Source organism: Chelonoidis abingdonii, chromosome 8, assembly GCF_003597395.2.
Source record: "Chelonoidis abingdonii isolate Lonesome George chromosome 8, CheloAbing_2.0, whole genome shotgun sequence".
NCBI classification, from domain to species: domain Eukaryota; kingdom Metazoa; phylum Chordata; order Testudines; family Testudinidae; genus Chelonoidis; species Chelonoidis abingdonii.
In genome coordinates, this window is record NC_133776.1 from 104247435 (window position 1) to 104262214 (window position 14780).

At 41.2% G+C, this 14780-nt stretch overlaps 1 protein-coding gene across 3 annotated transcripts in view; it reads left to right on the forward strand.

Moving 5' to 3' along the window:
- Window positions 1-14780, forward strand: part of LRCH2 (leucine rich repeats and calponin homology domain containing 2) — a 98256-nt gene that overhangs the window by 29109 nt on the left and 54367 nt on the right. For all 3 annotated transcript variants that reach the window (XM_075068914.1, XM_032776458.2, XM_075068913.1), the window contains exons 2-7: window positions 2367-2511; window positions 4720-4846; window positions 10435-10540; window positions 10628-10764; window positions 13341-13474; window positions 14128-14215. In XM_075068914.1, coding sequence (XP_074925015.1) covers window positions 2489-2511; window positions 4720-4846; window positions 10435-10540; window positions 10628-10764; window positions 13341-13474; window positions 14128-14215 — 615 coding nt within the window. In that variant the 5' untranslated portion in view covers window positions 2367-2488. The remainder of the gene's footprint in view (window positions 1-2366; window positions 2512-4719; window positions 4847-10434; window positions 10541-10627; window positions 10765-13340; window positions 13475-14127; window positions 14216-14780) is intronic.

Genomic DNA, 14780 nt, shown 5'->3' on the forward strand with positions numbered 1-14780 from the left:
CACACAATATTCCAGGTGGGGTCTCACCAGCGCCTTATATAACGGTACTAACACCTCCTTATCCTTGCTGGAAATACCTCGCCCGATGCACCCTAAAACCACATTTGCTTTTTTAACGGCCATATCGCATTGGCGGCTCATAGACATCCTGCTATCAACCAGTACCCCAAGGTCCTTCCCCTCCTCTGTCACTTCCAACTGATGCGTCCCCATCATCAGTGGAAATATTTTTTTGTCTATTGTGTGTGGGTGAAATGATGTTTACCAATTTAAAAATCTAATTCTTCCAAGCCTAAATATAATTAATGAATTAATTCCATAAATAAATTTACTGTTCATTGTAACGGATTATTTTGGGAGAAGAAGCTGTTTACCTAAACTGACAAGATGAGATTAAGAACTCCCTGAAGATACACAAATGTATAAAGAAATACAAAGACCTGACTCTTTCCCAGTCTTCCCATTTTCTTGAAGAAAAAAATTATTCATGAATGAAAAATCTGTATTGGAAAAGATACTGTGTAGGTAGTTACTTTAACACTTAAAATTTTATGTAGAGGTTGTCACGGCTCATTTAAATCCTAATGTTCAGGGATCTTATTTTGTTCTAAAAATGTGGACTGAGATCTTGGCCACTGAAGTCAGTGGGGCCAGGATTTTACTTTGATCTTTACTGAAAATTGGCATAAAAAGCCAAATGTTCTTAGAGAGTGGCAAGGTCCTTAGGCTGATGTCTACTTCTAATATGATGTTACTGTAGCTTTGTACACAAATCATGCATTTATGCATGCAGTTAAGTTTGTTTAGTCTGGGAAGGAGAAGACAGGGGATGTGATAGTTTTTATGTATGTAAAAGATTGTTATAAAAAAGTGTTAGATTGTTCTCCTCATCCACTGAGAACAGCACAAGAAGTAATGGTCTTAAATGGCAGCAAAGGAGATTTAGGTTAGACATTGAAAGTGTAGGTAAGCACTGAATAAATTTCCTAGGGAAGTTGTGGAATCTGTTGTTGGAGGTTATGGAGAACAGGTTAGACAAATACCTGTCAGGGATAGCCTAGAATAATACTTAGACTTGACTCAGTGCCAGGGACTGGACTAAGCGACCTATTGAGGTCCGTTTCAGTCCCACATTTCTGTACTTCTGTGTGACTATGTGCCCACCCACTCACTGTCCTGTCATAACTTAATTAACTGAATGGGTTTTGCTCAGATATTAAATCACTCAGTTGGTAGTGAGAATGGACTCAAAGGGGGTTACTGATCTAGCCAAATGAAGTCACTTGTCTTTATTATATATACTATTGTGCTAAGGATCTTGACATCTTTTAAAAAAAACAAAAAACTTTTGGTGGTTAACTGATCAGTAAGGCTAAGATTTTTGTCATGGATATTTTTAGTAACAGTCATTGACAGGTCACAGGCAATAATGAAAAATTCACGGAAGCAGTAACCTGTCCTTGACTGTTACTAAAAATATCCATAACCAAATGGGGAGCCTGGGCATCTGTCGTGGGCTGGGAGCTCCAGGGGCCCCTCCGTTGGTGGCTTCAGGCAGTGGGGCCCCCCCTTGCTGGCCGGGAGAGCCAGGGGCCCTTCTTCCCCCTTCCTGCCTGTCAGCAGCGGGAGGTACCCTGCAGTTCTATGCCTCCACAGGCAACAGGGGACCCTGCAGCTCCCAGCTGGTGCTGGCTGAAGTCATGGAAGTCTTTGGAGGTCACAGAATTTGTGCCTTCCCTGCCCTCCATGACTAAATGGCAGCCTTATTGATACCTCTGGAATTCAGGGTTCATATCACACTTTTAAATTGATGTGTGTTAAAACTGCCCAGTGTACTCATCTGTCAAAGATGACGACATGAACTGATTCTGTCACTTGATTTGAGAACGTAGACTTAATAAAGTCATTGTTGCAACTTTTTTATGGTCTGGGAGCTTTTTTCGTATACTCTGTATTATTCAAATTTGTTCTGACCACTTAGTTTCAAATGATGGCTTGCATTTTGAAACATATCACCATTGCGACTTGAGTGTGGTGGAAACTACACCCCTCTTCTGCCCAGCAAAATAATCCTAGCATTAGTTTGTCTGGATTTTATTCTGTTTTAAACTGTTTGATTAGTACTACTTAAATGGAAGACATGACAGTTGTGTTTTATTGAGATGAAAGGCATGATAAATCTGCTAAAATAATGTTTAACAGGGTGAATGGATAAGTTGTTTCTCAGTAGCATCTAGTAAAATTAAAATACTTATAAACATCAAACACCTAATCTTGCAGCAACATGGCAAGGACAACAGTTATCTTGTTCATCTCCAATTTTGGTTAAATTTTTGACTTTTTGGAAAACTATCTTTTCTTTTCAGATCTTTCAAAGAACAGGTTTACTGAAATTCCTCCAGATGTCTGGCTGTTTGCACCACTTGAGACTTTAAATTTGTATCACAACTGCATCAAATCCATTCCTGAAGCCATCAAAAATCTGCAGATGTTAACGTATCTTAATATTAGGTGAGTAACTCTCTTTTTTTCCTGTTGATGTCTCAGGATTATATATAGACCGTCAGGAAAGATGGCATTCATCCTCCTCAGGGCGTTGATTACTTTTGTTCCCTGCTTTTCCTCAGCTTGGTAAACGTTCTATAGTTTGTTTGTCTTTGGTTGTAGATCAAGTAGCTCCTTCTTCCTTCATGGGAAGGAGTTGACTGTATTCCAAACAATAATTTGCAGAAGCTAGTGGAAGTTTTCTTTCTTTCTGGTGCTATGCAGATAAAAGTGTCTATGAAGGTTGGAAATAGGCTATAGAACCTGGATTATTCTGTTCAGAAGGCTCTATTGACTTAGTACACAAATGAGTAGTGAGAGAGTAGACTGTATTACTGAAAACAAATAGTGTGGATCTTGAGACAAAAGAAACACCAGCTTTACAGGAAGATTTGCTTATAAAGTGTAATTGGTATACATAAATATTGTATGGGGCATTATGGAAAACTGTAACCTTCCCATGTGCAGTTGAGACTTGTTTTCTACAATATGCCCAAGTGTTGGTCCCTGATCACCTAAAAGCTTCTGGAATAATCTCTTCCACTATACATTTTGCACATGGAATTTGTGACCATCCGTCATTTTTCTCTTGTCAAGTTTGAGGTGACTTGATTGCTAGAGAGAGAGGACTCAGGACAAATAATTGTTAATCATGTCTTGAAAGCTCCAGTGCGCCACGCCTCCCTCTTCCCCCCGATCCTGTCCTTTTTTTAACTCAACTTCAAGTGACGTTTAGTCAGAAGCTTATAGAGATGTAGTATACAGGGCCAAATTTGAAACAGGAAGGAATATTTAGGAAGTTATACACTGGTAAATTTGCAGAGTAAGAATAGTCTGCTTTGTGGAGATTTTAAAGAACACTAGTGACATCTGAGAGACCTATGCTGTTTTTCTTTTCCTGTGCAAAGGGCTGTAAAGCACAATCCTTTTCTGCTTCTGGGGATAAAAGATGCAGGAAAAAACCTGTTCGAACAAGACCAGAACAAATGCACATTTAAGTAGGGGGTTTTATTTCTGCATTGAAGCAGGTTCTTGGGGTATTTGAGTGGCCTGTTCCATGATGTGCTTTACTTCTCTGGGGAAGTATTCTTGCTTGGTGAAGAGGAGGACAAACTCAGGCACTCCTGCAGGATCTGTCTCTGTGGTTACCCAAAACAGCTCCCTCAACTCTCCCTCTGTGTTGCTAGTCAAGATCACTATATAGCTTGAGTGTTTCACAGTTTGGTCCATCATTCTCTTTGAGCTAGGCTAGCTGGAGTGGAGTAACTAGACTCTACTGTTGGAATGAAGACAAGCCCTAACAGAGGTCTAATCTACACTAGAAAATTAGATCAATCCAGCTACATTGCTCAGGGGTGAGAAAAATTCACACCCCAGAGCCACATAGTTTAAGCCAATCTAAATTCACTTGTAGACAGTCTTCTATCAATCTCAGTACTGCCTCTTGGAGAGATGAGTTACCTACACCGACAGAACTCCTACCATCAGCGTAGGTCAGTGGGTCTCAAACTTTTTTACTGGCGACCCCTTTCACACAGCAAGCCTCTGAGTATGACCTCCCCCCCCCCCAATAAATTAAACACACTTTTAATATATTTAACGCCATTGTAAATGCTGGAGGCAAGCAGGGTTTAAGATGGAGGTTGACAGCTCGTGACTGCCCATGTAATAACCTCACGAGCCCCTGAAGGGTCCTGACCCGCAGTTTGAGAATCCCTGGCCTAAGTAGTATCTATTCCAAAGTGCAGCTGTTCTCCTGTAGCTTTTCAACTGTAGACAAGCCCAGAGATTCAGTTTACAAGTCAATGGGTTTGCTTATTTTATCTTGTTTATCTTCAATCCGTTTAATTTGACATTACTTGTATAGGCTGGTCTGCCAAGATGTTGAAATGTTTTTGTAATTGCATCTTGTTCCCTCAATTTACATCATATTATTGGAAGACTAAATTATTACACTAGAATGCTATTTTATTCAAATTGAATGGGGACATGGAATTTGTTTGGCTAAGGCAGGCTTTTTTCATGTGAGTGATTCACACTGAGGAACACAGTTAAAATTTGAATGAGGGGTATTGCTGTGTATTTCAATTCCTATTGGAACAGAGAGAATGTTTTCTTGGAATTCATACAAGCTTCAAAAGACTGTTTCAATGTAATCTTTTTTTCCCTTTTTAGTCGAAATCTTTTAGCAACATTGCCAAAATACCTGTTTGACCTACCACTTAAAGTTTTGGTTGTCAGTAATAATAAGCTGGTATCCATTCCAGAAGAAATTGGAAAGTTAAGAGACCTGATGGAGTTGGTGAGTATAATTGTGTACACCAGTGATAAGTGTATTTACAGCGTAGATAACTTATTAATGAAAAAGTATAATTTGATACTACTACTATTAGTAGTTCATTATGGTAGTGCAAGGGGCTGACTGAGAGTGGGGCCCTGTTGTGCTAAGCACTGTAGAGTAGAAGACAGTCTGTGCCGTAAAGAGCTTACAGCATAAAGACACCCATCTGGTCGGGGAAGGGGATATGAGACAAAGCAGTGTGAACAATATGATAGCAGCAAATGTCATGTTGTTGCCTATATTTTTTTGGTGGGGGGTGTAGGGAGGGAATTATGTAGGAGTTAAGCTAACAGGGAAGGGGAAGTGAGGGGGACAGGACAGAGGAGAAAAGTGTAAGAGAGACAAGTGTGGAGTTAAACTGAGGTGAAGAGACTGTAAGGGGCGGAGAGGATTGGCACTAACAGCTGTTTGGCACAGGGCAAAGAAAGACAAGTCAAAACTGTGAGAAGTTCTCTGACGGTATGTTTACACAGTGCTTTGAAGCCAGGGGAGCAAGTCTCTCAGCCCAGGTTGACAGCCTTGAGCTAGCCGGGCTCCTGCTAGCATTCTAAAAACAGCTGTGTAGACCGCTCTTTGAAGTTGTGGCTTGGTTGGAGCTTGGGGCATGAAACCTTGGGGAGGGAGTGATCTGTTTACGTGGGCTGAGAGGCTTGGTCTTGTGGGCTCCAAAACTCTGTGGAGCCCTACCCAAAATGTCCAGAGCTCCCTACTTTGGCTCCTTGTGCTCCTCCTGGCTGGAGTCCGACTGGTTCCCCACTATAGTTTTTCCCAAAGGCTATGTGACAGGGACAAACTAAAGAACGTCCTGGATCCTAATCCCTCCAGGTTGTGGGGACCCTCTCCTGTACTGTTCTGGGTCTAGGGATGTGATATATTGCTGCAGAATGCCAACTTAGTTATTGCATGGTCAGCATTTGATAGCATGTTACAAAAGTACAGTATATTGCAGAACTCAAAGTACAATTACAAAGTTATTAACAGTTTAGAATAAACAAACATTGAAATATGTAAGTAATCAAACTTTCTCTTAATAAACTGACATGAAAGATTTGGGAAACCTCTATTTATTGGATATGATTTCTCAGTTTAATATGTAGTAACAAGTAAATTACGAAGGAATGTAGCTTCACTTACTATAAAATGAAATTGGGTCTTTTAACTTAATTTTTGCTGTAGTTCACCTGTAACAGATAATGCTTAGTCCAGAACATTGCATTCACACCTGTAATGAAACATGAGCATATTCCGGGTCCGAACTCTTTCATTTTAAAAAGTCAGAAATAAAGATTTAACTCAGTTTCCTTTGTGAAATATGTTAGTGAAATGAATGCCCATTATTAATCTTATCCCTTTCTCTCGTGGGTCTGTACTATACCTTCTGTGTGGATAAAGAAACATTTTGGGGGGGGGGGGGAGGGTGAGGTATCTTTCATATGTTTAAAACGTGTTTACTCACTGTTTAAAGCCCCTTGAAGCTGACATCTTTGCCATTTGAAAATGGGATAAATGTTTTTACTATTGGGGATTTTACAGGAGTTTCATAAAGTTCATCTTCAAAAACCAAGTAAGAGTGATTATTGCCATGTAATAATTAATGTGAGCATTCAACCTGGTATTAAGTAAAGATTAGTTTTTTGCAGTCTGTCTACAATTGCACCCAGAATGGAGTCTGAGTGTACTAATGGCTGTATAATAACTTGATAAAACAATGAAGACCTGGGCTAGATCTGGTGACTTGTCAGTGTTAAGGTGCACTGTTATCTCACTGTACATTGTAAACAGCCTGCCCCCTATTTGTGTAGCAATTCAGACTCAGTGCCTTTGGTAACATAATTGTGTATGCTGTTCTAGTCACTTCTGCATCATTTTAAATGTTCGTTCTTATATTGTATATATGTAGAACTTGAAAATTCTGGCTTTTTAAAATTACAGATCCATGGGATCACTCACTGACTGAAATCTAGACCTGCAGTTCTCTGTATATGCACATGTAAAATATTACCAGAAATAAAAAAAAATCCACCACAAGGTGTAAAATGTGATCTTGAATATTAAATATAGCTCCTGTATGTGGGTTTGTGCTCTGCTCCCTTTACTGTAGTGATTTTCAAGCACACTGCCAGCTGCACACAACATGAAGATGTTTTTTTAATCCTGGTGCTTAAATACCCTTTCATGTTCATTTCCACTATTATTTGATGTCTGCATTAGAGATAACAACATCTCTTGCCCATCAAGTAGGCATACTGTCTTTATTCTAAAGACTCAGAGCAACAGTTGCCAACCAAGAATATTGATGAGTATTTTTAAAAATATTAACCATTCCAACTCTATTTTTGTCCCTTAAAAAAATATTTTCACTTTGTGTATGTCACCACTCTGCATTATAATTATCAAGAAAATGCAACAGATTAAAAAGCATTTGTTGCCACAAATAAAACTGAAGTGTAAATTTTTAATGTTTTTATTACCCTTCCTTCCTTACTCCATGGACTTGGAATAGAAAACTCTGTTAAACTATTATTTAAGTGTACTGAAAACTGGTTAACAATCCAAGTTGAACATTTAAGATTGGTAGGCAACCCAAGTAGTCAAATGGATGCTGGAGAGATGTTGGGAAGGAATTCTGTCCTAAAGTAGAGAGGCAGGAGAGAGAGAATGGGCACATATATGCAGGAGTGGAGTCACTTGTCCCACCGCCTGAGCAGGGGAGCTGCACAGGAGAGAAGCTGGATTTACATCTAGGGACCTACTCTTTAAAATCAACATCCAGTTTTCATCTGCAGCATTGGGTAGTTAGATATGTAAGTGTTATCATTGCACACATGAATCACGCCTGGAATACGAGCTATAGGTCTCTCTTGTTGAACCAGTGTTCAGCCAGGTGAGAAGTAAGTTTTTAGGTCTTCTCCATATTTTATTAAAACTTATGCTAAAATTATCTAAGACACTGGTTAATAAAGAAGTTTCTGTTCATCAGAGTATAATGTTAAATTGTCCAAAAAGTAGCAAGTTTGATTTAAAAAGTCATAAAATGGGTATAATACATAATCTGTAATATCTCAAATTAGGGTTAATAAATTTAACCATACATTTTAAATATCAGTGTCCAAATACTCAGATACATCACTCATGGAAACTTTAGCTTGTGGAAAATATAATGATGAGTGTAGATTGTCCCTCAATAATTGAAAATTTAAAGTAGGTTGTCCATGAATAAATATGGTCCACCAGAGAAGAATTTCAACTACTTTTCTGTCTTTGCGTCTCATTGGCACTGTAGGTCATTTCTCCTGGTATTGCCAATTTCTGGTGATATGTTCTAGTCAAAATAAATGTCTCTTGATCACCTGATGGTGTCTGATGCTTTGAGTCACTGCTTTAGCTGGGCACTGAGCTGACTGATTCCACATTCTAGTAGCATTCACTTGTTACCAGGATCCTGGGTGCCCCAGGCTCCCACAATCAGTCCGTGTGTTTGAACCTTGTAACCCCTGGCACTCAAAGCATCAGCCAGGGGAGTGTGTTTCTCCAGCTTTCGAGCTGTGGCGCTGCAGAAGGCCAGGGTTCTGTTCTCAAAAGGAACTGTGTCATCCACCATGACTACCACCTGCTGTTCCTCATGAGTAATGACTATGTCCAGTTGCAGTTAATTCTCTGTTCCATGGACGGTGGAGTTTGTGGCAGTCTTTACCACAGTTGGTAGAATGGCTTTGTTTAGGTGGTCTTGGATAGTGGTGTGGTGCAGCTGACAGGCTTTGAAGTTGGGTTTGCAGCTGCACAAGATGGGAAGGGGCATGTTTCGTTAGCACAGTCAAACTTTCTGCATTGACTGTCCATTCAGGAGGATGCAGTTGAGCCAAACCCTATTGATGAATATCCAGTCGGCAAATCAGGTGAAACTGTCCCTGGGGAGGAAGTGGTTGCTGGCATCCCACTTGTTTGTCACCTCAAAAGCCTTGCCCTGGTCCGACTTCCATCTTAAGTTTTCCACTTACTGCCAATGGATGGCATCTTTCGGTGTCCTCTTGAGTATGGTCCTTGCTGTCGGAGTAATGACTGTTTGCTCGGTGTTCTTGACCTGTGATACCAAGACTCCCAGCTCCTGATGTTCCTCATACCATGTCCAGAGGGAGCCAATAAACTGCTGCAGCCATCGTGTAGCATTGTGGGTACAAGTCCAAGTGAAGCAGAGTCTCCCCAGTCTGTTCCAAATTTGCCTTCCAGGGAGCCACTCAAGTACGTGGCGACATCTTGGCTGGAAGGGGCCCTAGCTGTTCGCTTCCTGCTGACATCACGCACAGTACTGGCTGCAGTGCTCCCCACTATAGCGTCCTGGTATATCAAAAGACGGAATGTGTGAGTGATCACTGCAGTGTTGCATACATCACCATTCAAAGGATGTTGACTCTACCCTGCCTATGCAAGATGTCCACCAGTTCATTTTTGGCGCTCTGGGGAAAGTACATCCCCTTTTCACCGCCTGCCTTATGGTGGTGTCCGCCTTGTTGAGAGGCACCTTCCCATGCTTACATGAATGCCTAAACAAATAATAATCTAGTCTTGCAAAACCTGTGAGAAGTAGGTGTAAACTGTGCTTATTCACTGTGGCTGAACCAGAGAGGTTCAATGAGTCTGCAGCAACCTTTGAGAGACTAGGATGATATCTTTTTTTCTGAGGCAGTAGAGCAGCAGGTTCCCAAACTTTTTGCTAGCACAGCCCTATCTTAATGAAGTATTTTCAGCTGGGACCACAGACAGCATGGAGCATGCCATTTTATAGAGCAAAATGGCATGCTCTGCACAGCGTGACCTTGCACGCTTTGTATGTGTGAAGTCATGCTGCATGGAGGGTACCATTTTGCTCTACAAAATGGCACCCTCTGCAAAGTGTGACCTTGCATGTCTGGTGCATGTGAGGTCACACTATGCAGAGGATGCTATTTTGTAGAGTGAAATGCTGTCTTCCATGCATCGTGACCTTGCACTCACTGTACATGCAAGGTTATGCTGTGTGGCATGAAATGGCATTTTCCACACAGTAGGGGTTGCTGTCATCCTCTCTGCTGATGGTGTGACCCCATTTGGTGTTGCAACCCACAGTTTTGGAACCGCTACAGTGGAGGCTCATCATTTTAGATCCCGGGATCTCAGGTGATTGTGTAACATAGGGAAGAAGAAAAATTATTATCCCCATTTTGCAGAGGTACAGAATGTAAGTGAGCTGTCTGCAGTCACACACAAGACACATGGGAATCAAATCCAGATCTCCTGATTGGATCCAGTGCAAATCTCAAAAGTGATCTTTCCTTGTCCATCGGATTAGACTCCTTGATTGGGCTCCCACACTACCAAATATTGTTTCAGATTGGGAAAGGCTCTCCTGAGAGCTGGGTTATAGCAGCTCTCAGTTTGGTAAGAAAAGGGGAAAAAACGAATGAGGATATTGTTCTTTAAAACATGTTTTTGTAATAGCTTTCACTGAAATTTTTCCTTTGTTTCATTTCAGTCGAGCTATTCGGCTCATTGACTCATTATCTTTTACTTAGGATATCAGCTGCAATGAGATTCAGGTCCTTCCCCAGCAAATAGGAAAACTCCAGTCACTTAGAGAATTAAACATTAGAAGAAATAATCTCCATGTGTTGCCAGATGGTAAGCTGCTCACCATCCTCGTGTTGAAATAGGTAAATTACACAAAACATTAGGGTGTCTGATTTTGTTTTCTTTCCCCCTTAACAGAATTGGGAGACCTTCCCTTGGTAAAGCTGGATTTTTCTTGTAATAAAATTACAGAGATCCCAATTTGTTACAGGAAATTACGTCATTTACAAGTAATAATTTTGGATAACAATCCAATGCAGATACCACCGGCACAGGTTAGTATAAAAAGCTTCCATTTTCTCAACTTTCCCAGGATTTTAAGAAAGGGTGAGATGTGTTAGGTTAATTACCAACCAACTGGCAGTGGCACAAGGAAATATCATAAGGGCATTTCTTGACCCATAATCCTTTGCTCAAAAACTTTATTTTGTAGTTTAGTCATTCATCCCACCCTTTACATTAGTTAATCTGGAGGCCAGACTAGATAATTGTAATAGTCCATTCTGTCCTTAAAAAAACAAAACTATGAATAAACCCCTGAAAATCAGGCTAATGCTGATTATATTATAGGGTAGTCTGATAAATTGTCATGAACATCCAAAGACTTAACCCAAGAGACAAATTGTAGGTGTGAATGTTAGGGTCAGTCTTCTTTCTTTGCATCCACGTTTCTGCTTGTTTTTCCATCTGCTTTCTGTTGCTGATCTTTTCCTCAACCCAGCCCTATAGAGACATAATGAGCAAGGACCGCCTCAAAAACTCTTAAAAGTCAGTTTAATCTAATCTGAAACCACAAACCATATCGTTCACTAGTCATAATTGCATGGTAATTGTATTGAATAATGTCATTACAGGGTGGATTAAAGGCACCCAACAGCCATATCTTTCCATTTTTGTACTTTAACATCTTTGGATTTCTTAAGTTTAATTTGAATGTTCTTGGGTTTGTGGTAATTGTTTTTGGAGATAATTACTACATCCCTGTAACTTTTTTTTTACCATTAAATTACTGATACGTACACAACTTTGACTCCAGGTCAGCATAGTTTTTATCTGGATATTTTATAGTACATCTCTACCCTAATATAACGCAGGTTCGCATACAACATGATAAAGCTCTGACATGCTGCTCTGAGAAGCATGTTGAGGGTGCCGGGCCAGGCTGGGGCTGAGGGGTTCGATAAGGGGCAGAAGGTCTCGGGGGCAGTCAGGGGCTTCCCCCCCAGGGTCTAGGAGGAGCTGTGGGAGGGCACTTATGGGGGCCCCGCAGTCCCAGAGTGGCCTGGGAGATTAGCGGGAGATTAGCAGGAGACTAGGAGCAACCCACTCTACTTCGCTCGCCTCGGCCCCAGCCATGTCACTCAGGGGATGTGGCTTGGGGGAAGGGATGACCCCCCCCCCCCCCGCCGCACTCACCAGCTGTGGCAGAAGCGGAGGAGCCCGGCCCCAGTCATTTCCACTCTGCCAGCTCCCAACCTCAGTGCTCCACTTCCCGTCGCAGGTGAGTACATGGAGACGTCCTTTCCCCAACGTCCCTGCACTCACCAGCAGCAGGAAGTGGAGGAGCCCAACCCCAGTCAGCTCCACTCTGCCAGCTCCCAGCCATGATGCTCCACTTCCCACTGCAGGTGAGTATGTGGGGGTGTCCTTTCCCCAAGCTCCCCGCACTCATCAGCGGCGGGAAGTGGAACACTGCGGCTGGGAGCTGATGGAGTGAAGTGGACTGGGGCCAGGCTGCTCCGCTTCCTGCTGCTGCTGGTAAGTGCCTGTCAGGGGGTGGTGGCTGGTGGATAGGAGTCAGAGCAGTCGGGGGGGTGGGGGGTTGGGGGGGGGTGGGGGGGGGGGCGCGGCGGGGGGGGGCGGGGGGGGGGGGCGGGGGGGTGGGGGGTTGGGTAGGGGTGGGTCCTGGGAGTGTTTAGGGACAGGGGTCTTTGGAAGGGGTGGTCAGGGAGCAAGGAACGGGGGAGGGGCAAAGCAAGTTTGCTATAACACAGTCTCACCTATAATGCGGTGAGATTTTTTTTGTCTCCTGAGGACCGCGTTGTATCAGGGTAGAGGTGTACTTGTTTTTTCCCTTATTGAAATTTGAAAGTAATCATAAAATTTACTTTAATACAGTTGTATGAGTTGTACTTATTGGAAACATATTTGACATAAGAAAATTAACATTGGAGTTTAATTTTGTTTGTTTATAACCTGTATACTAGCTTAGTTTGATATGTATTATGAGTTTCATACAGCATGTATCGGAAATGTCCAAACTCAGCTCCTTTCCTCCCTGATCCCTGAGATATCTTATTTACCTTTGTTGCGGCTTCAGCCACCCTGATACCTTTCCCTGTGATTGGTATTCAGATACTTCTGTGTCTGATTTTATGTGGTGGTGTTGTAGCCATGTTGCTCCTAGAATATTAGAGTGACAAGGTGGTTGAGGCAATATATCTTATTGGACCAGCTTCTGTTGGTGAGAGAGACAAGCTTTCGAGTTTACACAGCTCAAAAGTTTCTCTCACCAAAAGAAGTTGGTCCAATAAGACACACATCATGTCACCCACCTTGTCTCTGTGCCTGATGCCACTGAGACCACCAGAAGCCTTCTCTGCTGTTCTTACTCTACAGGCAGGCCGGGCACTTTTATGTACCCAAAGAGCAGGTCTGCTTGTCTTGGGCTTCTGGACAAATAGATTTTTTTCCAGCCCTGACTGCTAAACTACTAAAGCTCCATTTTTTTTCATTTGAATAGTAGAAAGTAAATAAAAAAAATAACTCTTAAATGTAGAAAGTGTCTGATGTATGATATTATAAATATACCATACCTCTAAATTAATTTTTTTCATGTGTTTCTTAACAGATATGTTTAAAGGGCAAAGTTCACATATTTAAATTCCTCAGTATTCAAGAATGCCTCAGAATAGATAAAAAACCAGATTCCTTAGATCTTCCATCACTGGGTAAAAGAATCCCATCCCAGCCACTCACAGACAGGTATTACCTTTCTTCTTTAGAACTACTTAATGTTCGCTATGAATTAAGCGTTTAGGATAATGGAGAACTACTCTCACAATAAGATCATGTAATTTTAGTAGTCAGAAGGGTAGCCGTGTTAGTCTGGGTCTGTAAAAGCGGCAAAGAGTTCTGTGGCACCTTATAGACTAACAAACGTATTGGAGCATGTGCTTTCATGGGTGAATACCCACTTCGTCCGATGCATCTTGTTCTGCACTGAGAGTGGCTTAAGCTAGGCTGCAAGAAGGAACTCTAAGTGCACAATGAGCGTCCCTGTGTAGGGGTTAGTGCAGAATATTGCACTTGAAATTCACACAGCAATTGAATGGACTTTGGGACACAATCCTGATTTTTTTGGGAAGTTGGAAGAGATAACCTAAGTGATCTTCTCAACCTTAAATTTCCATCCGATACCATTCTTTAAAATAACCTCCCAGCACACTAAACATTTCTATAGTGGGTCTTCTATAGTGGGTCACAGATAGGTGTAAAAGAAAGCAATAAACTCTTTTTTTGTCCCAACAACCATAGAGGTATGGGGGGAAACATCTTGAAAATCGTGTCTTCCTTTCACTTACCATTTAAAAAAGTGATATTTTTGTCTTACCTGCAATGCCTTTTCTTTGTTATAGTATGGAAGACTTTTATCCCAATAAAAATCATGGTCCTGACTCTGGCATTGGCAGTGATAATGGGGATAAAAGATTGTCTACAACTGAAGTGAGTGGTTTTTTAGTATTCACTGTATATTTTTATTTTTCTCTGTTGATAGAAGAGGACTGAAAGGACAGTACTTTTTCTTCATTTACAGAAGCAGTTTATTGTTTAGCTTGTGCATAAGTTTGCTTCACTAAATTGCTTATTTCTTTGTCATTCAGATGTGCATTGTAGAATTTGAGAAAGCTTAAATGTAATGCATTAAATGAACTCAGTAAAATGTGTGACAAACTTACTGTAAACAGTGGAATTGTAGCTGCATTGGTCCCAGGATATTAGAGACACGAGGGGGGGTGAGGTAATATCTTTTATTGGACCATCTTCTGTTGGTGAAACTTGCTGTAAAGCATAGAATGATACTAAATATTAAAATTTATTTGTGTCCCTCTGAATATTTAGCCCTAATTAGTTGCATGGTGCTCTGTCACCCCACTCCAAACTTTTTTAAAATTGAACTCTGAACCAAATCAGTGGTGGCTTCTTTGGCCATTTTCAGATATAAAATACAAGATAATTTTTTACAACAGGGAACAATTAATTTGAGAGTTACTTTTGTTTTTCTAATAAT